The sequence below is a fragment of the Mandrillus leucophaeus genome, unplaced genomic scaffold (assembly GCF_000951045.1).
Source record: "Mandrillus leucophaeus isolate KB7577 unplaced genomic scaffold, Mleu.le_1.0 Scaffold499, whole genome shotgun sequence".
NCBI classification, from domain to species: domain Eukaryota; kingdom Metazoa; phylum Chordata; class Mammalia; order Primates; family Cercopithecidae; genus Mandrillus; species Mandrillus leucophaeus.
Window position 1 is genome coordinate 945,263 of NW_012105353.1, and position 23,200 is coordinate 968,462.

The 23,200-nt window shown below is 40.8% G+C and overlaps 1 protein-coding gene across 2 annotated transcripts in view; it reads left to right on the plus strand.

The window, feature by feature from the left end:
* SH3KBP1 (SH3-domain kinase binding protein 1) overlaps positions 1-23,200 on the plus strand; it is a 308,903-nt gene that overhangs the window by 83,761 nt on the left and 201,942 nt on the right. For both annotated transcript variants that reach the window (XM_011995794.1, XM_011995795.1), the window contains exon 2: positions 2,398-2,521. In XM_011995794.1, coding sequence (XP_011851184.1) covers positions 2,413-2,521 — 109 coding nt within the window. In that variant the 5' untranslated portion in view covers positions 2,398-2,412. The remainder of the gene's footprint in view (positions 1-2,397; positions 2,522-23,200) is intronic.

Sequence of the window (23,200 nt, forward strand, 5' to 3'; positions counted from 1 at the left end):
AAGTGGGTGGATGATGGGGTACCAAACAAGACAGGCTGCCCTTTCCTGGGAGAAGGGGCAGATTGGAGAGAAGGTATTGGCTTTGGATGGGGCTGCACTGAGCCTAGGTGTTATCCAGGTGGGGAGCGTATAGAATTAACTGCCACGGCCATGTGTCCGATTGGTTTCTGTGAAAAAAATGCAAGACATATTTTAGGTTTTGTCTCCTTCCTGCTTCCACCTAAAGAAGCAACTTAAGCGATTCAGTTATCATTCAGCTTCTCTATTTGGCAAATGTAAACAATCACTGGGGGAACAATGGAGTCTGGAATTTATGGGCCAGCCTCTCTCTTGGTGCCAGTTTCTCAGCCCTTCAGCACCTGCTCTTGATCAGACCAGTCCTTCCCAGCCAGCTGCTCCCCATGTGCTGCTCTGAAGCATTGGGGAGTAAGGGTGAGCCTTCTTGAGAACCATGGCTTCTGAGGCTTTCTCCAGGGACCACCCCAGCCTCACAATGCTGGCGCTGCTTCTCTCACCCTTCCGCGGCTGCATGCCATTAGCAGTTAGTGCTAAGTAGACACTTGCTATGTCGTCCTCAACCCACTGACTTTCTCTGAATTACTCCATGGCAAAGTTGGGTGTTGTGCTCTGTTGTGTTACTGCACCACGTTGTGTCTAGGTGGGGAATTTGCGCGTGCACAGCCATACCCACACTGCGATGGAAAGTGAGGTTTGAGCAACTGTTTTTCCCCCAAAGAAGCAACCGGTGAGGAAATGAGCCCACTTGGTGACTTGTTGTCTTTACTTTCAGAGCCATAGCAGGCTGGCAGCCATCACCAAGTTAGCATCCTGTCATGTGGCTCAGGCGGGCAATGTTTGCAGATTGTCCCCTGATGCCATCTGCCTGTGAGGCTACAGGAACCCCCAGCAACTGCTGCTCTAGCAGGTGCTGGGGCTGCTGAGGTAGGTGTCCCTGTACATAAATGCGAGCACACACAGCTTTGTGTGGTGTGCAGAGGTACCGGTGTTGGCCTAGGGCTGAGCTTCGCCTAGTTAGGCCTCTGGGACGCCAGTTGAAACGCTCAACCTAGCAAAGCGCCAGCCCCAGTTGTTGGTTTCCGGTGGGGCCCTGGTAAGGGAGGAAGAGAGGGGTGAGGCTGCTGTGAACAGAGCCAGCAACTGGGGAATTGGATATGGTAACTAACACACTCTTGCGTGTGCAGGAAGCTGCGGGGAGTGGCATTGTTTTGACAAACTTTTGTTGCTTTCTTTCTGCCTCTGCCCTCTGCTCTGGCCTAATCATGGCCCTCTACCTTATTTAGCATCTCTGTTCCTTCCAGAGGGGAGCCAATCCCCATTTCTTACCTCATGGGCTCTTTTTAAGGAACACATTCCTCATCTTTGAGCTCTTCCTGACATTCAGCCATGCTTTGGATCAGCCCCTAAGCTTTCACTTTTCCCCAAGTTACTGTGATTATGGATTCAGACAAGCCTAGAAACTCCTTGCTCCTTTGGGGGGAATTCCTGTATACAGACTTACACTTTGTGAGTCACTATTACCTTGGTCTATTAATGCTTTTGAAAACAATTATGTAAATTATTAAAGCAATTTGAAATAATTATATTAGCCATCAGATTTTAGACATCTAGATCTTAATGGAGCTTTGATTAAAAGTCCACCTAGAGCAGGGGTCAGCGAACTTTTTCTGTAAAGGGCCAGATATTTTAGACTTTGATCTCTGTTACAACTACTCAATTCCGCTGGTGTAGCATGAAAGCAGCCGTACAAAATACTTAAATGCCTGAGTATAGTTGTGTTCTAATGAAACTTTATTTACAAAAGTGAGTGGTGAGCTTTCATTTGCTGACCCCTGATCTAGAGTGATAAGCCGTCCTTATTTTTTTTCTTTGTTGAGAGTTGAAAAGGCAGAGGAACTTGATGACTATAAATGCATTAGAATCATCTTCTTTTGGGTTTAGTATCCTTGTGAGCACAATGGTAATTTGGGAATATGCTTCTTTAAATCTCTGTTGAGAAGAAGAGAAATCAGAAGCCTTTTTAAGGGGGTGAGTCTGCTTGGCCAAAGCTTGTCATTGTTTAACAAGAACAGGCTGTCACTTAGAGCTGTATGGTGGCTTTTATGTTTCACTCATTCTCTTTATAATCACATGGAATGGCCATAGTTACATAAGGTCGCCTCACCATACTGGGGCTTGTTCCATTTTATAGGACCAGGTGCTTCTCTAATAAATGTAAGAAAACTACAGAAATACAGAAAATGGTGTTTTTAAAACATCATGTTATGCTAAGTTGGCATTGCTATAGTTCATTTCCAGAAAGATGAAGCTTAAGATAGTCCAAGAGGCATTCTAAAGTTTCAAACTATAATCTTGTTTTCCTTTTATCTGTCCTCACAGGAAATAAAGAAAGAGATGAAGAAAGACCCTCTCGCCAACAAAGCTCCAGAAAAGCCCCTGCACGAAGTGCCCAGTGGAAACTCTTTGCTGTCTTCTGAAACGATTTTAAGAACCAATAAGAGAGGTATGGAAAAGGAAAAAGAGGTCCCCTCCCTGCACACAAAAACTGGAAACTTCTGGTGAACTGTGTCAAACTTTATATTGCTGAAAAATTGAATAGAGTTTGTCCTTTTGGTTTTTGGTATATATTTTGGAGAGACACACATACACACACACACTTGGCAAGTGACTGTATGTATAGTAACTGTAATAAAGGGAACTAATAAAAATATTTTTTGACAGTGGGAAAGTGGACTACATTTGTAAATGATGACTTTTCTGGGGCTTTAGATTTCACTTTCATATCTATTCTTATGGATGAAAGGTGAATTTAGAGAATGCTGTGGTGCAGGCCTGAGCAGTGTGTCTGACCATACTCTCCTTTTAATTTAAGGCAAACCTTATCAAGTTCTTTCTCCAACTGCTAGGCTCCGTAGCGCAGACCCTGCCTGTCTGAGTTTATGAGGCAGAATATGCAAAGATATAGCTAACACATCTGTCTGACCAGAAGACCTTTAACAATCTTGTTTTCTCTCTTTTGAGATCTCAAGGCAGATTTTCAGCTATCAGCTTGTTGGAGTTTTGTTTTTTCTCCCATCCCCTCTTGGTGATAATGGTTTGAAATAATGTGAGAGAGAATAGAAGACTGCAGAGACAACCTCACTCAATTTTATACTGTGGGCACCCTAGGGTCCCTCAGTTTTCCCCGACCTCGGACCAGCCAGGGCACATGCTGAGCATGCCTGTAGGTTAGTGCTCGGCTGCCAGCTTTTAGTGGGCTTATTACTTCCTTAAAGAGAAATAGAGAGCTGTTCAAAAGGAGGCACAGGAGCTAGATTAGCAAAGGGTTCCATTAACCAGAAAAAAAGAAGGCAGGTTTACATAACCATGGGGAAAAAGAACAGCTAATCTTTCATAAAATTTAGACAGGATAAGAATTTGTCTAGTAAACTGCCCATTGATCATAGCTTTGTGCCTCTCTTCCTTCCTGTCTCTTCCTCTACTGCCTCCAGCTGCCCTGGGTTACATTTCCCTTTTTGAATTATTCAGATCAGATATTGGCTGGAGGCCCACGTTGGTTAGCAGCTATAGGATTTTCTTTCTTTTCTTATTTTGTTAAATTCATCCTACCAAAGCAGGGGATTTCCCATTTTAAGAATTAAGTGCCCTTTGGTGTAAAACTACAGTCTTGCCCAAAAGTGCCTCCTGCGTTCTTGCAAATAAGCTCTCAAACTCCTGAGACCTGCATTCATTGGATTTGGTGAGCTAGAGTTCAGTGTGTCTTCTTTCTGTACTTCCAAACCAATGAGAAGGAGCCCTCCCATTCCTCTGCCTGCCTCTTGGGTCTGCAGGCACGGCAATTGTACACACGTTGACCAGCAGCAAGGCCTCTTTGGCCAGCTCTGGTGTTTGTCAAGTCAATAAGAGATTTAAAGTAATTAATTAATTTAACAAGAGAAGGAATTAATTAAGGTAAGGAATTGAGGTAATTATTTGGATGAGTTTAGTAAAATTACCTGAGAACTTTAAATCAACGAAGGAATAGAATTTTTCAGATGATTATCTCTTCACCACTGAAAATCTGGCCTCTCAGTTCCCCTATGGAATTTTTCATTCACGAGAAATTGGAATGCAGAGGGAGGCTTAACTGCCTTACATTCCATTTTGAAAGCCTTCTGCCTTGGACCTGCAGCCTGGTTATGGCCAACCTTTCACTCTGAGGCTTTTTATATATGGAATCTGCTGGTAATTGTGGGACCCGAGTACACGGAGGCATTCTCTAAATATGAAGTCCATAACAAATCATCTTCATTCTGTCCGAGGCTTCACCCTGACCTCCTGGGTCACCTGGGCCTCACATAAATTTCCAGCTAAAGGGAAGCATTGTGTACCAGGCCCAGGGCTGCCTCTGGCCCTCCCCCACCCATCAAGACTACCAGTATTCTGCTCCCCCTTATAATAAACAGCGGGGGTAGATTGATTGGCCTTGTCAGGCCAGATAAATAGTTCATTGTACTGAGCTCAAAAGCTACATTTTTTTCCCACCCAAAATCAATGAAAAAAACACTTTCCCCCCCCTTAAAACAAGGATCAGAGGCTAAATCTGTGGGATGATTCTAGTTACTTGTAAACACTTCTGTCCAACTAATTTTTAAAGTTTTATGAGTTATCGTAAATGACTGAAGGGGCCTCCTCCCCCTTTACTTCCATCATCAAGCTTTGTCTGCAGCAACCTTTCGGATGTTTTGGTCTATTACTGTTGTTGTGGCTATTAGGGAAGGATGTTGCTTTCAGGATTTATTAACAGCCTGCTTTGATTAGCTAACGTGGGATCTTAGAGGATATGAGTTGAGCCCACCTTGTGATTCAGCCTTGGACCCTTGTAAGAATTTAACAGAATGAACACAAGTTCTCTTCCTTCAACTTGATCAAAGATGAGATGACTGTTTTCTTTATATGGGCCTTATCATTTGATACATGCTTGAAGTTGGTTTAATAATGGAAGATTGATGTCTGTTTCTATCATGAGTCTGAAACTGAACCACTTCATTGGGTCCTGAACTTGAGATACTCCTAGCTGAAGAAGTTTGCCCAATTGTGTCCAGCTGTTTTTGCATCTTGTGACATGCCTCACTTTGCAGCAACTGCAAACAGGTAGTAGTCCCTCACATTGTGGGATGAGCTCACCCTCCTCAGACACCTGCATAAGGTCAGAAGACATCTTGGGTTTGAAGGAAGCGACTCATAACCTTGAGAAAAAGCCAGGGCTATGGAAACCTTAGTTTGGGGACTGATTAGTTTCAGTTTTCAGCTTTAACATTTGTAAATGTCTGCAGAATTGATTTAGGGAGGTACTGGAATGACTCCATGGGCTTTTCTTTCTTTCTTTTTTTTTTTTGAAACAGGGTCTCACTCTGACACTCAGGCTGGAGTGCAGTGGCGTGATCATGGCTCACTGCAGCCTCGACCTCCCCAGGCTCAGGTGATCCTCCTACCTCAGCCTCCTGAGTAGCTGGGACTACAAGGCACGAGCTACCACACCTGGCTAATTTACTGATTTTTTGTAGAGCTGGGTTTTTGCCATGTTGCCTGGCTAGTCTTGAACGCCTGGGCTCAAGCAAGCCTCCTACCTCAGTCTCCCAGAGCGCTGGGATTACAGGTATAAGCCACCGTGACTGGCTGGCTTTTCATTTGAGAAGATGATGTGACTGGAATTGAGAGAGAGAAAGTAGGTCCTCCCAGCTGACTTGGCAGCCACTGACTATACATTCTCGCATTAGAACCTTAGGGGTACTTGTGTCTGTGCCCACCTCTGGCCATTTCTGTGGTCCTTACCTGAGTCACAGTGAAAGAGCTTCCTGTTTAAAACAAGCCTTTCCTGAGGAATAAGAAGTCATTTTTCATTTAAACTTGCAGCATGGATGTTGTATGTTCTGAACTTATCCCAGACTCCAGTATATTAATGAGTTACAGCCAGAAAATGTGAAAACTTCACTTGGAGACAAATGTCATTCTCTTGATGAACCGGACAGAAGAGAGTTGTCTGTTTTCTTCTAAGAATGATTTATTCTTTTGTTTCTTCTATCATTAAACCCATAAAAGAGAATGATGGGCCCTCCTAAATTGGAGCACTGATATATAGAGACTTTTTTAAAAAAGCATTCAAATGCCGTGATTGCGCCATTGTACTCCAGGCTGGACAACAAGAGTGAAACTCTGTCTCAAAAACAAAAACAAAAACAAAAACAAAATCAGCAACATTCAAATGTTGAATTTAGAAGAAAAATGGAATAAAATGGAAGTTTGAACAGTTAATAGCAAATATCCTAAATAGGTTCTTGAAAATGAACAGTGGATTTTTGTCCATTTGAATATAGATTTTTATCTACTTGAATTAAAAATGAAATAAAAAATCAAGCTGGACACAGTGGTCATGCCTGTAATCCCAGCACTCTGGGAGGCTGAGGTGGGAGGATTGCTTGAGCCCAGGAGCTCAAGACCAGCCTGGGCAACATAGCAAGACCCCATCTCTCAAAAAATAAAACAATTAGCTGGGTGTGGTGGCATGCACTTGTAGTCCTAGCTACTCAAGAGGCTGAGGTGGGAGAATCTCTTAGGCCCGGAAGGGAAGGTCAAGGCTGCAGTGAGCTGTGATAGCGCCCCTGCACTCCAGCCTGGGTGCCAGAGTGAGACCCTGTCTCAAAACAAAAAACACAAAAACGAAAAAAAAAAAATAAAGAAAAAATTATTTGATCCTTAGAAGGATTTCCTGGCTAACTTTATTCATGTGATCAGTTAAGTATCCAGGCTGCCATCAATACCCTGCTGGCCCGTGTGAGTACCAGGTTCCATCTCAGGGTTCTCGTTTACATTGTCAGCAGTGCATGTGGAGAAGTGTATCTCAGCCTCCCTCTGAACATCTCCTGTTGCCTGGAATTTTGGACGTTGTTCCTTCCTCACTTTTTGGTAGACATTCATGAACATTCAATAGCACATGTTTTAGTGTATGCCTACTATGCACCTGGCCTTGTGCTTGGTACTGGGGCAGATAAAGACTGGAAAAACATCAGCCAGTCCTGCCTGCAAGTAACCTCAGTCTGTTGTATCCCTTGGGAAACGTTGAGAAAGTGCTGCACGTTTCTTATATCGTTGTGATGGCAAGGTGGGAATGTGTCTTATATTTACTTCTGTCATTCTGAATGTGAAGCCACTCCGTGGGTTTCTGGTTGGCTTTATATGTCCTTGTTTCTATTTCCAGTTTATCATGAATTCAGTGTTTGGTAAGTCTCTATTGTATTTTGCACATTTATTATTTTTTGCTATTATTATTATGCTCTCCTGATATAAAATGTATTTTATAGTCATCTTTTAAAGTCGCTCTGCTACTTTGGCATCTGCCTTCCCAAAGATAAACTGCTTTTACCATCTTTATTTAAGGTTTGTTATGCATTTGCATTTTACTGCCCCTTCCAGAGATTAATGCAGAAAGATCTGACGGTTTAAAAGATGTTATTTGTAACAGGTCTAGCTCTGATGCTACGAGGTGAGATCGTCTGTCTCATGAGATTCAAGTTAAGATGGGGGAGGGTTGCTCTCTGAATTGATATGTGGGTATGACTGATTGTAGAACATTGCTCTGTGGGTTCATTTCTGGTGTGTTTAATCCTTCAGACAGGTTCCATTCAAAAGTTTTCCTTAACAGAGGGATCAACGGCTGCTCTTCCTCTGGTGACACACTGTTGCTTTAAAAGTTAGTACAGAAGTTCTTCCACATTAACATGGGCCTCGTGTTTGCCACACGGAAGGGCTCTTCATTTTGGTCTGCTGCCTGTAGCTGTCAGAAGAATTTTGCTTAATGTTTACCTTTCTTCTCCTCATAGTTTCAGCGCTGGTCATTCCAATCCCTAAACAGATCTAAGTGACCGGCCATCCTTTTCCCCCTTCCCCTGAAGGGGAAACGTTTTTTCTAGCTTTTAGTGCGTGGGCCTGGAATGCTCCTCATGATGCCAAGGCGGTGGCATGGATCTTGATAGGCTGTGAGCTCTTTGGCAGAAATGAAACTGTAAACAAAGGATGGGAAAAAGTATGTCCTTAATAAAGAAAATGTCAACCTCTTTGGTTTGCCAGTGGTTTGTTAAGGTAAATGTGAGATCTGGGGGTTGGTTTGTAGAGATGAGACTTTGTTTCTTTCCGATTTTCTATTGGAGAAAGAAATGTGAATTCTCGCCAGTTAACTGGGAATCTGAAAATGTGGCATTTGGGGTCAGACTTTTCTTTGAGTTTCAAGATTGCCTGTTGATTTTACTTAAGAAGCTGGTGTTTATGGACAGATAGAATAAAAGTTAACAGAAGACATTACTGTTGTATAGAAGCTCTTGGCTGTCACCCGAGCTGGTCTTTCCCAGGGGAAATGAAAATCTGGCAACCTGGCAGTAAATGGGGATGGGTATGGTATATAGTCATTCAGTAATATATAACTCTGTGTGAATGTATCTGTATATGCATCTGTAGTCTTATTTTCCAGTGGGCCTTCATTCTCAAAAGCTCGAGAGTCAAGAGCCTTTAAAGAAGTCTTTTAAAGTAACTGATCCCTGGCTGCGTTTCTGTTAAGTTTTATTGGGACACTGCGTTGTTAGCACCAGCAATTAATGTTAGAGTGTGTGTTGCCCTTGTTCATGTTATTTTCTGAGCCTATTGAGCCTAGAGTGAGGGGTGGTTAAATGCATGGTAAGAACTACATAGAAGGGTATAGCGATCATGTTGCGATTATGTATGGGTCACTGATAAAATTGGTTTTTAGATATTTTTTTCTGTTATATTTAATCTCCTTTCTATCTCTGTGTCTTCTGATTTCAAGACATTAACACTAATGAGTCTCCCATGGATTAGTCGTGGGTTTAAGACTCCCACCATACTCCTGCTGGTGTCCACCCAAATCCACCTAGAGGACAAGCCATGAAGTGGGTTTGTGGTGGTGGCTCCACCTGGTGGCTCTCCTAGGAAGCTCCTCTTTCTGCCCACCTTTTCTTTCTCCTTGGGAGAATCTTGATGGAGGATGCCTTTGATTCCTCTGACTCAGTGTTCATTATTTGTGCAATTCCATCCCAGACCCATGGCTTCTCACATTACTTATGGATTTTTTTTTTAGCCCCTTTGCTTTTTCATCTAAGAATTTCTCATTGAACTCATAGAATCTTCTGTTTCCTGATCCTTGTTCTATCTGTGATACCCCTACGGACCTGGATTATTGTTAATGAGGATTTAAAAAAAAGGACTCCCATAGGCATGACTCTAGGTATAGATATTAATTTGGACAAAATAAAGAATCACACTGAAATCCCTGTAGATATCTATGCCAAAGTCTCCTTCTTAATAGCTCCAAGTACCCTTAACTACTTCTTCACTTCTTGTTGAACCCATATTTCCTCAAAGGAGCAATATTTTATTACCAATGTTGGTTTCAATTGTCAGCAGGTGGTGAAAGTAAAAAGCCAACTTACTTTGTTGGCTTCGTTATTGTTTCATTATTGTTTGTGAATTCTCTACAGGCAGCCCCTTCTTGCCTGGGCACAGACTGCCCCCGCTTGGTATGTCACTGAGCATAAGTATTTTTGATAAATAAAAATGTCTTTTATTTAATCTCATTATTTTTCAGTTTTTAGTTGATAATATTGCAGATGTGACTTATTTTAGCTGCATTATGGGTCAGTCTAGGAACTTAATCACCATTTATAACTTTGCTTCTATGGGAATAATGCATTCAGAGTTCCAAACTCTCTGCATAAGGCACATAGAAGTTTTTTTTTTTTTTTTTGGAGGCAGAGTCTTGCTCTATCCCCTAGGCTGGAGTGCAGTGGCGTGTCTTGGCTCACTGCAACCTTCGCCTCCCAGGTTCAAGCCATTCTTCTGCCTCAGCCTCCTGAGTAGTTGGGATTACAGGCACCTGCCACCATACCCAGCTAATTTTTGTATTTTTAGTAGAGAGGGGGTTTTGCCATGTTAGTCAGGCTGGTCTCGAACTCCTGGCCTCAATTCATCTGCCCACCCTTGGCCTCCCAAAGTGCTGGGATTACAGGCGTGAGTCACTGCGCCTGGCCAAGTCTTCTTTTTTTTTTTTTTTGCATTGCTGACATGAATCCTTAAGTACCTTTGTAAAAGTCAGAGTTCATATAATCGGTGCCCACTGAAGTTTGCTCATGTTGCAGAGGAGTTTATAATTCACACAGTATAGAATGCTGGAATTGTGCAAGCTCCACACAGTACACTGGGCTCTGAGGATAACTTTGGGTTCAATCACTTTGCACCATTGTATATGGTGCTTATTTTCACAAGGCCTGAGTTGGATCTTAGTGTGCCCAAGTTTGAGGCATGTCGTGAAAGTGGGTCCTATTGTATATTTCCATCTACTAGTGAGGACACCTTGCACCAAGCGTGACATGCTCAGATAGAAACCAGCCCAGCATTTCCCAGTGTGTGTTGTGTGGAATTATAGTCCTTCTGAGTATTCCACAAAGGAGGGATGCGGGGAGAGAAAATTGCCTCTCTGGTCAAATTTCAGCTACAGCTGCAGCACTAACACTATCTTAGAGACTGACAAGCACATTAGCATAGTACAGGCTCTCAGATGGCCTATGGTAAGGAGACCTGCTAATCTTTGATCATGGAACTGCATGTTACTGAATACTAGTTAAGACTCCACTTTGGGATATGTCGGGCTTTAAGATACAGGACAAGGAGCTCTGTAAGCATCCTCATTTCTTGGGTCCTTGTATCTAAGAAGGAGGCTTAGACACATGAGAGGAAGTCCTAGTCTGGGCTTTGGCATGAAAAGCAGGCTGAGGACACCCAACCTAGCAACTGGTGAGGCCAGGATGTTCAGGTCTACCTGGGACTTGGATCACGATGGAACCTGCGATTCCAGAGGTGATTTTTATTATGACAACAGTCTCTACATAGTCAGCATAGTCTCATTGCCTTCTCTACTTGCCTTGATTGAAAGACAGAAGTCTTAGGTTTTCTTGATGCCATTAAAACACTGAACATTTATAAAGAAGAGCCTTGTTCTTTTCTCCCTATTAGTGAAACAGGCTGGCATTTGAGTTCAAGTAATAAATCCACATGTGGGGTTGTGAGGAAAAACCACATAGCCTGCCTTTTTAGAATTCTGGAATCACAGAGTTACAGAGGTTACACAGGGCCCCACTTATTGACATCCCAGGCGAACAGACATGGAGCCTCTGTCCAGGGAATTGGAAAGGACACTCCTCGGCTCTGGCCTTGGCTAAGCCCCACATGGGAGCCACCTTTCCAAAGGGAAGTTTTTCTGGGTAGGGAGCTGCTAGATTAATGAAAGGTAATTAGACCAGGTTTGATGACTCACGCCTGTAATCCCAACACTTTGGGAGGGCAAAGCTGGAGGATCTCTTAAGCTGGGAGTTCAAGACCAGCGAGATATAGTCTCTATAAAAAATACAAAAATTAGCTGGGCGTGGCAGTGTGTGCATGTAGTCCCAGCCACTTGGGAGGCTGAGGTGGGAGGATTGTCTGAGCCTCGAAAGTGAAGGTTGCAGTGACCTGAAATTGCACCACTGCACTCCAGCCTGGGTGACAGAGTGAGACCCTGTCTCAAAAAAAAAAAAAAAAAAAAAAAAAAAAGAAATTAATTAGAGGTAGATGATATTTAGGTGCTGGTTGCATTTGTTGCATTATATGGGGACAGCAGCTATATTCACTTGCAGTAAGCTCTGGAAAAGGGGCATTTTCTTCTAATTATATCTGTTGATCTGTCATCACAGCCTGCTCTCTCTGATGCCGTGTGCAGCCTCAGCTTAGTCTTTGGACTCTTGACTTTTTGTGCTTCTGAAGTCTTAAGACTGTTGTACCCAAACAATGAGGACATTTCATGGCCCACCTCCCTAACCCATGGTTAGGCCAACAGCGGGCCCAGCTGCAGTGCCAGGTGGGCTGCCTTCATTGTTGCAACCAGGAAGGGAAAGAGAGACCAGCCAGAAGCTTCCCCTGCATGTGCCTGTGCATGAAAAAGAGCATTTGAGGAGGAGGACTTGCCTGCTTGTCGCATTTGTGTTTCTCTGGAGACCTGAATAGGCTCAGTGGCAGCAGGACCTTGTCGCAGGGAGGATGGCTGTTGGGAGGCCCCAGACCACTGCTGCTGCACCTCCACAGCTTCTGCAGCACTTTAGACAAGTGCAGATTCCCACTGTGTTTCCAAGTTTCCCATCTGTAAAACAAGGAAATGCTCTTGTTAATTCCCTCAGGGCAATTGTGAAGATTAAAAATGAGTAAAGAAAATAGGTTTTGGGATAGGGAGGCAATAGAGTGAAGTGGGGTAGGGTGTCACTCACTGAATACAGTAGTAATTGCTATTAAAAGTAGTAAACTACTAGTAAGACCCCAGAGCATTGGGAAGAAATTAGAGATTTATGGAAAATAATAAAAAGTGTTTTCATGAAGCAACCTGTGATCACATGCATTTGGAACCTTCTCCAGGATGGACCATATGCTAGGCTGTAAAAGAAGTCTCAGTAAATTTAAAAGGATTAAAATCATACAAAGTATGTTCTCCAATCACAATGGAATTAAATTAGAAATCAACAATAGAAGGAAATTGGGGAAATTCACAAATACATAGAAATTAAGCAGTATGCTCCTAAATAACCAATGGGCCAAAGAAGAATTCACAAGGGAAATTTTAAAATACTTTGAAATTAACGAAAATGAAAACATGACATACAAAAATGTACTGCATGTGGCTAAAGCAGTGTTTCAAGTGAAACTGACAGCTGCAAATGCCTATATACAAAAAGAAAACAGATCTCAAATTAATAGCCTTTCTACTTTAAGAAACTAGAAAAGAAGAGCAAACTAAAAGCAAGCACAAAGAAGGAAACGATAAAGGTTACAGTGGAAATAAATGAAATAGAGAATCGAGAAACTATAGAAAATCAATGTAACAAATAGTTGATCCTTAGAAATGATCAACAAAATTGATAAACCTTATCTACACTGATCAAGAAAAAAGGAGAGAAGATTTAAGTTACTATATGAGGAATTAAAGAGCAAACATCACTACCAATCTTAAGAGAAATTAAAAGGATTGTAAGGGAATAGCATGAACAACTCACCCACTGCTGGTGGAAATGTGAAATGGTATAGCCATTTTGGAAAACAGTCACCCATTATGACCCAGTATTCCAGACCCTAGAAAAATGAAAACATGTATGTCCACACATAACTGTACATGAATGTTCATAGCAGCATTATTCATAATAACCAAACAGTGGCAACAACCCATATGTCCACCAGTGGATGAATGGCTGAACAAAATGTGGTCTATTCACAAAATGGAATATCATTAAGAAGGAATGAAGTCCTCATTCATGGATGAACCTTGAAAACATTATGCTAAGTGAAAGAAGCCAGTCACAAAAGACCACATATTGGATGATTCCATTGATATGACTGTGCAGAATAAGCAAATCCCTAGAGATAGAAAGCAGATTCGTGTTTGCCTAAAGCTGAAGGTGGGAATGGAAAGTGATTTTTGATGGGCGTGAAGTTTCTTTTTGGGGTGATAGAAATGTTCTAAAATTACACTGCTGTCATGGCTGTACAATCTTGCAGATACATAAAACCATTTAATTGTACACTTGAAATGGGTGAATTTTGTGGTATGTAAATTATATCTAAACAAAGCTATTAAAAAATACAACACAAATGGGGGTTTAAATGGCTATGTTTGTCTGTCTGCCTCTTTCTCTTTTATGTCCCCTACTACTAACCCCCTTCCCACAGCTGAGGAACAAGATGTGTCATTTCATTTATTCAAGTGCTTAAAATTATATATTTCTCAGCGAAGCGTTATATTTTTCTTTATTCAATCAGTTGCCTAGGAGACAGTGGGTCTGAGGGATCAAAAAGACACAGTTTTGCTAAGGGTGACCTAAATATTAGATAATCGATTTGAGAAGGGTAGAGAACTGGCTGTGGCATCCTATTGTTCATTTCTTGAAAAAAAAAAAAAAAAAAGAGATTCTCTGTAAATCAAAAGCCAAACCTCTTATATTCTAAATTCTGTGCTTTGTAGAAAGAGCCTCTGCTAGAAAGGAAAGAATCCATTTATGTTTCCAATTTGTCTTGCCGTTGTCAGTAACTCTGCATTGGCTATTTTTGCTCATAAATCTTTATCCACAGCTCTGATGATTTCTTTAGGAAAAATTTCTTAGATGTGGAATTACTAGACAAAAGCGTGTGTATATTTTGTGGGACTTGGATTCATTGTCAAATTGATTTCCTGAAAGCTTGCACTGATCTGTCTCACTACTGAAGTGGGGAGAGTGCTGCTTAGTGTTCTAAGCTTGAATTGCTCAGATTAATCGAGTGCTTGAACATTTTTTCTTCCATCATTTGTTAATAATCTTTGCCCTTTATATTGAGATCCTTTTTTTTTTTTTTTTTACTGGTTAGTGTACTTACTATTCCTTTGTCATTCATGGCAAATTTTGCTTCCCAATTTGTTTGCTTTAAGTTTTGTTTACGATTGATTTTGATGCACAGAAGTAGTAAATTTTTACGTAGATTAGTATATTGATGCTTTCTTTTGTGATTTCTCTGAATAAATTATCACCTAGCTTATCTCCTTTTTTTCTACTGGCTTCATTTTTTACTTCAAAATTTTAATCTGTATTGAATTTTGATGTGTAGTATGAGGTTAGTATACAAATTGATTTTTATTTTGAAATAGCCACTTTTCCAGGACCATTTATTGAATAGCCCTTCCCAGTGATTTAATGATACCTTATTTATCATGTAATATTAATATATATATGAAAATCTTTGAGCTTTCTATACCATTAATTTGTCTTACCATTCTTAATATGGTTAACTATTATGGCTTTATAATATATTTTAATATATTGTATGGCAAACTTTTAGCCTTCCTATCACCCTTCATTTTCAAAAATGATTTAGTTACTCTCATTTATTTTAAAATCATGTCATCAAGTTAAAATTTTAATTTCATTAAAATTATAAGTCACTTTTAGAAGAATTAACATTTTTCTAACATTTTTGTTTAAAGCTTTGCATTGCTTCATAAACCAACTTTATATACAAGCATATAAGTGAAAACCTTTTCTTCCTCACCTCTCCTCCCCAAACATCACAGTAAGCTAATTCTTGTAAATTAAAACATCTATCCGCTTCTGAATTCTAAACAGCTAATTCTAGTCAGCCAGTAACATGGGATGTCACTCTGTTGAGTCAAGTGCTATAGTTTTATTTGTGCAGTCTTGCTTATTGATGACGTTATTCCCAGATAGACAGTGGTTATTGTTGGCTTTTGTAAATAGGATCTTTTCCCCCTCATATTTTTTCTATTGCTGATACATAGAAGAATTTAACTTTCGAAGATTTCTTTACAATAGCCCTTGTGGAACACTCTTGTTAATTTAAAAATGTTCCCCTTTTATATTTAGAAAATTGTTAGTACTTATCAGTCACTAGTTTTCAGAAGGCGGATAAGTGGAAATTATAAAATGCTGTATTTGAACAAATGATATTTTAGAAACAAAAATTCCTTGACTTGAATAGAACTGTGTGTGTGTGTGTGTGTGTGTGTGTATGTGGGAATTTTATATATTAATTTTATATATTCCAAGTTGAGGAATTTTATATATACAGTTGACCCTTGAACAACACAGCTTTGAATTGCACAGGTCCACTTATATGTAGATTTTTTTCAGCCAAATGCAGATAGAAAATACAGCATCTGTGGGATGACAAACCTGTGTATACAGAGTGCCGATTTTTCCCGTACTTGAGTTCCACACAGCCAATCACGAAACTTAAGAATGTGTGGATTTTGGGATGCACTAAGGGTCCTGGAACCAATCTGCCGGGAATACTGAGGGACGATTATATATGTATATATATACAGCAGTTAACAATGTTATATTGTATATTTCAAAATAAACAGAAGATTTTGAAGTTTTCACCTCAAAGAAATGAAAAATATTTGAGGCGATGGATAAGCTCAATACCCTTACATGATCATTATACAGTGTATGCATGGATCGTAACATCACACTCTACCCCATAAATATGTACGTTATTATGCATCAATTAAAAAAACTTTAAAAAGTGGACTTGTACAAACCTCAAAAAAAATCAAAAGCTCACTCTCACTAGTTCATACTATGAAAAAAACTGTTTTTGTTTTGTTTTTCAAATATGACAGTATATTAAATGAAAAAAAGGAAAACCTTAGTCATCTAATCTTAATGGTTTGTAATCTGATCTTAGTGATCTGTTCTTAAATGAATTTTTTGTATACTTGGGGCTGCATTTCATTCTATTAATGCATTTTTGTTCTAATGCAAGTTTTGTGCATGTTTAGGTTTTTATTTTCTTTACTAGATTATAAGGCCCTTGAAGGAAGAAACCACATCTTATCCATCTTGGAGCTCACTTTAATTGTTGAATGAAGTATATGCTTGTGCTCATATACCCTAATCCTTTTGAAAAACAAGTTACTGCAAGGCAAACTACCAGAGGGAGAACAAACTTATTAAGTTACATGTTTAAGGAGAAGCTGTTGAAATTCTGTGATTCAGAGAAATTGTCTTTGGTTTCTGAGTGCCGAGGGAGAGAGGAGACTTATTAAACATCTGTTTTGAGAGTGGATCATAGAATAAGTACTAAACCTAGCTGTTGGCCTGAACACAGGCGGTTTAGTAGAGAGTGAGGTGAAATAGTTTCAGAGGAGGAAATTTCAACTAGATCTTGAGTAATGAGATTGAAGGTGGAGCTAAATTAGAAGGGGAACGCTGTGCTGCTTCCAGGGTCCTAAAATTTTCACATTCACTTGTGTAACATGCGATGCGAGTGCGAGAATGTATACAAGACAAGGGAAGGTTTCAATTTCATGTGAACATTTTATCTGTATTTGATTTTATACTTTTGCCCAAGGTTTTATAAATGAAAGTATATAGAGTTCAGTTTATTTTCTGTGTAAATGTGTACTTTCCCTTTTTGTTGGAGTACATGGACCAGACTTAGCTTTTCCTTCATTTCTGGGCTTTTCCTTCTCTGATATTTGATTCCTCATCACCTTCATCAGGACCAGGGAGGGAAAGTTAATTTTGGACTATGTGATTATGTGTCAGTTTTGCCTGTCAGGAACCTAGTATTATGAATGATTAATGATTAGTATTGTTCTAAGATTTCAATTTAGGTAAAATCTCTCTCTCTAACCACCTGCAGCTTCCTTGTTGAAGATTCTGTAACACTAGAGCAGGGAGGTGACAACGCCTGTGGGGTGGCCTGAAAAGCTCTTTTCTACCCTCCCACCCTTAGTCTTTTCTTGCTTCTTTTTCCTCTCTGTCCCCTTCTTTTCCCCCTAGGGCCCACTTGGAGGGATTCTTTAGTATTGTCAATCCTTACAAAGGAAAATCAAAATTCCTGTATAGTTTGCCACTGAGTTTTCCCTTTAATTATTTTACCCCTTTGCTAGGCCACATTATTTGAGAGATTAAAGCAAACAAATGAACACAGCATGCTGCTTAATAGTTATTATTATTTCTCTTATGGAGATGGAGTTCTGCTATGTTGCCCAGGCTGGTCTTAAACTCCTGTCCTCTAGTGATCCTCCCAACTTGGCTGCTCAAAGTGCTTAATAGTTATTTTTTAAAAATATTGTTTAGGGAAAAAATGATACCGGTTGTTTTATATTTGACCTTTAAAAAACTTTAAAGCAGCTCTTTGATAATATCACTAGAAGTAGTTTATTTCTTTTTGAAGAAATTAGCTTCCTATGTAATTTACTTTTGACTAAATCATTGAGATAAAAGGTAAGGCACTTGAAGCTATGTAGAAAAAGGAAAAAAAAAATCTCTCAGTTACTGATGTGTCTGACACTGTGTGGTTAGGGATGGGAAAACCAGCATAAGCTAGAAATGAAAATCCTGTTTCTATTTCATACATATACATATACTTTAAAAACTTCACATGCTCTCTCCTAAGCTTTGGCCCTGTAGCTCTTGGCCTTGCACAGAACTCGTGTGCAATTCACATTAATGTTGAAGAGACTCCTTTCCTCCCTCCCTCCCTCTCTCCCTTCCTCCTTCTTTCCTCTGTTCCTTTCTTCCTCTGGCTCTCTCTCCATCCTTCTCTTGCATGCTTTCTAAGCTCCATCCCATTTTGGAGTGGGCCCTTAGGGTGTGGGTATATTTGAGTGTGTGTCATTAGCTCTTAGTTACCTTTGTACAGAGTTGATGGGAGTAAAATGGGCCATTGAAATCCAGGGATGACCCACAGAAATGCTTTTGCAGTTTAACTCTAAACCTTTTTATTAGAAAGGCTTATATAGGATGTGATTTCACTTTTCTCACTCCCTGCTGATCCTCTCAGGTGGAGGTGATCATAAATTTAAAAATGACCAAACCTAGGCAGCAAGAAGGAAGAGAGGCAAGCATCAGCTGGGGGGTTTATAGTATCAGTCTCTCTCCTTCCACATGTTCATAAATTATGAACCGTATCGATCTATTCACATTGATGTACGAACTCATTCTGCCAAAAGCCCAAGTTGAAGTGGAAAATGGAAAGCGATCATTTATTAGAGCTGATGAGTGTCAGCTTTATACTGAAACAAAGAAAACAAAACCACACAGGCCTGGATGGCCTCCCCTTCAACCCTAAGATTCTGTGGCCAGAGGCAAGTGGGCCTGGGGGTAACCAGCAAGACTTAGTAACAGTTTACAAATATCCTGTCTGTTTTCAGTGGCTTAGAATCAGACTGTTAGCTCCTTGAGGCTGGAAAACCATTTCTATGCCTTTATCTCCCCACTACTTCTGCCCAGGATGATTCAGACACCCTCATTTGAATTATCTTCATCTGGATAATTCTCAGCTCTATCAGCCATTATCGATGTTGGGAAGGTTATTTCACCTTTTTAAGCATCGATTTCCTCATCTGCAAGTTGAAAGGTTGAGAAGTTTCTAGTATCTCTTAAGCTGGGCCTAGTTTCTAAAAGCTTTTGTTCCTATCTTCATCAGAACATAACTGGTTCTCCGGTTCAGGGTCATGGTACTGTTTATATAGAGTCCTCAAAGTATTTTAACCTGTGAGCACTCATTTGGCTATTAAGCCTTTGGAAATGTTGAAAAGCTTAAGCATCCCACTTCTCTCTTTGCCAACCCTCCCCAGGGTTCCCAGGAAGAAATATTGGGGTCCGCTCTGTGTACCATCAGCCCATTCTAGCTCCTACAGCTGACAAACATTTGTTGAACAAATCAGGTTCCCACATGACCAGCCAGAAGCCTCTGGAGAGCTTCAGAAGATTCTTTGCTGAGAGTGCCCCATGGTGATTTTGTTGAGTAATGAAGTTAAAATAATGTTTCTGTCTTTGGTAAACCACCCATTCTCGCCCACTGCATGGCAGCATGGGTTTCTGCCAGTCTTTACTCAGCTTGATTGCACAAGGTTGGGCAGGTGGTGAGATGTGTATTCACTCTGCCTTCAGCTCAGCATGCTTCGGAATACAGGTTAGCATCCCAAATCTGAAAATCCAAAATCTGAAATGCTCCAAAATCTGAAACTTTTTATGTGCTGACGTGACGTTTAAAGAAAATGCTCATTGCAGCATTTCAGATATCAGATTACAGATACTCAACTGGCAAGTATAATGCAAATATTCCAAAATCCGCCACCCCCTCAAAATATGAAATCCAAGACACTTCTGGTCCCAAACTTTTCTGATGAGGGATATTCAACCTGAACTGCCTCTTCCAGAGGCTTTTGCATATCATCTCCATGTTTGTTTCAATGGGTGTGGAATAGAATCACAAATTCTAGCTGCCAGTCCCTTCCCCTCAACCTCTTAGATGATGGCTAAAGATTGCTAGCTAAGTGATACTTTTTTTTTTTTTTTTGAGAGACAGAGTCTTACTGTGTTTCCAGGCTGGAGTGCAGTGGTGCGATATCAGCTCACTGCAACCTCTGCCTCCCAGGTTCAAGTCATTCTCCTGCTTCAGCCTCCTGAGTACCTGGGACTACACGCGCATGCCACCACGCCCAGCACATTTTTGGATTTTTAGTAGATACTGGGTTTCACCATGTTGGCCAGGATGGTCTCGATCTCTTGACCTCGTGGTCTGCCTGCCTTGGCCTCCCAAAGTGCTGGGATTACAGGCGTGAGCCACTATGCCTGGCCTAAGTGATACTTTTTAAAGCATGTTTAATATTTCAAAATGAAGTTTTAAAAAGACACATAGAAAGGGATCAACAAGGGACTTGAACAAATATTTGCACGCCCACATTCAGAGCAGCATTATTCACAATAGACAAAAGGTAGAAGCAACCCGAGTGTTCATTGAGGATGAACTGAGAAACAAATATTATCCAGCCTTGAAAAGGAAAGAAACTGTGACACATGCTATAACATGGATGAACTTTGAGGACATTATGCTAAGTGAAATAAACCAGACACAAAAAGACAAATACTATATGATTCCACTTACATGAGGTACCTAGAGTAGTCAAATGTATAGAGACAGAAAGTAGGACGGTGGTTTGCAGGGGTTGAGGGAGGGATAATGGGCAGTTATTGTTTCATGGGTATATAATTTCAGTTTTGCAAAATGAAAAGACTTCTGGAGATGGATGTTGGTGATAGTTGCACAATAATGTGAGTGTACTTAATGCCACTGAACTGTACACTTAAAATGGTTAAGACGGTAAATTTTATGTTGTGAATGCTTTACCACAATGAAAAAGGATCAAGAATAATATGGCAAATACCCAACACCCTTCTTCCCACTACCAGCTAAGAAATTCTATCAATTATCAATTACAGTTGATCTGTCATGTATGTTACCTTGTCTCAATTGCATTGTGTGTGTTTCTTGAGAAGCGTGATGGATGACTTGGGTAAGAGAATTCTGGGTCAAGAGAGCATTCCTTCTCCTGTTTTCTTTTCCATTTTTATTTGTTAGCTAAAGATAAACATAGTACAATAAGTAGGAAATTAATAACCTTTCCCTGTCCTTTAAAATTAGTGTTCCTAAATCTAAAAAGAAATCTTTCTAGAAACTTCTGTTTACCCTTTGTGCTCTGATGAATATGGAGAAAGGAGAAAGGGAGAGAACATTTAACTCACCAGGAGGAAGAATAAGATAAAATATTTGCAACCTCCTTCCTCCCTGAATGTTGGTGTTAAATGTTTTTTTGAGGACTTGCGCTGTGTCAAGTGTTGTTGTATTAGTTATCTATTGCCACAATATTGATGCATAACAAATTACCACAAAACCCCAGCAGCATACAACATTAAGCTGCTCTGTGTATCTTGCTTGCTCCAGCAGGCCAGCTGGGGCATGTTTGAATGGTGATGGCAGAGGTGCAACAGAGCAAGTAGAAACCTATGAGTTCTCTTGAGGCCTAAGCAAAGAACCACATACTGCCACTTTCATTTCACTTTGTTTTCTGAAGCAAATCACATGGACTGGGGAAATCTATTCTGTCTTTAAGTGAGGCACTCTGGAGTCATGTGACAAAGGGCATGGAGACTGGGAAAGGTAAAGAATTAAGGGCCTTCGTTGTGGAAAGCAGTGTAGTGATTGCTCAAAGAACTAAAAACAGAATTGCCATTTGACTTAGCAATCCCATTATTGGGTATATACCAGAAGAAATGTAAATCATTCTACCATAAAGACAAATCCATGCCTATGTTCATTGTAGCACTATTCACAATAGCAAAGATGTGGAATCAGCCTAAATACCCATCAACAATAGACTGGATAAAGAAAATGTGGTACTTATACGCCATGGAATACTATGCAGCCATAAGAAAGAACAAGATCATGCTCCTTGCAGCAATATGGATGGAACTGGGGGCCATTATCTTTAGCAAACTAACATAGGAATAGAAAACCAAATACTGAATATTCTCACTTATAAGTGGGAGCTAAACAGTGAGAACACACAAACACATAGAGGGGAACAACAGATATCGGGGCCTCCTTGAGGGTAGAAGGTGGGAGGAGGGAGAGGATCAGAAAAAAATACCCATTGGGTACTATGCTTAGTACCTGAGTGGTGAAATAATGTGTACAACAAACCTCTATGACATGAGTTTACCTATATAACCTGCACACTGTACCCCTGAACCTAAAATAAAAGTTAAAAAAAAAAAAAGAATTAGGACCTTAATGCAATCAGTACGCCCTAGTTACCTATGCAAAGTGTTGTAGTGGAGACATCTATGCAGTCCTTCAAACAACCCTGAAAAGTAGGTGGCATTGGCCTCATTTTGCAGTTGGAAAAAGCAAGACTCAAAGAGGTTATATGACCTATCTAAGGCCACACTGTTAGTGAGTGGTGTAGTTTGGGTTTGAACCTGGGTCTGTCAGACCCCTTCCTCCATGCCACCTCTGCCAAACTCCATGCAGCACCTTGGATTACCACCTCTGGAAACATTCTGCTTTGCCTTTTGTGCCTCTATTTGCCCCTCCCACTCCCACTCTACTCCTTTCTCTATTATATTTGATTGACTCCTGTTCTCCAACATCTGAAGTGTAAGCTGTTTCTATAATCCTGTCTTTGGCATCTTCCTGGGTTCAGTCAATGCCATGAAGCATACCATTCCCTAAGCCCAGCCTCTCGGCTGGCCCTCCCTCCTTGCTGCCTTCATGTCCATTCTCAGACACTCTGTGCTGGTTACTGGTTTCTGGACTGCAAGTCACAAGCAGTGTGGTTCCACCTGGCATAGGTCATGAGGAAATACCTGTCTTGTGTAACAGGAAGTTGTACACAGGCAGGACAGGCTTGTCAGGGCCCAGGTTTCTTTTCTGTGCCCTGCGTCTCCTGGAGTTGGCTTTGTGCTGTGACCAGCAAGTGGAGCAACAGTGGACTTCCCAGTTTACATCCAGTTGGGGAAGTGCAGGGGACCTCTCTTCATTTAGATGCTCTGGGCAGACCCACCTTTGTCTCTCACTGTACCACCCTGACCTAAGACTGCCTGCCCATCCCTGAACCAATTTCTGGTGGGAGCTGACCCAGGTCTGGTGGTCTGTGGTGGAGTGACAGATGGGACACAGTCACTCTGTCCCCAACTGTCCCTATGTGGTTGAGCAGAAGATTCTCTCCTGTCAGACTCCTGTTGCTTCTGTATTCTGCATTTTATTTGTTGTT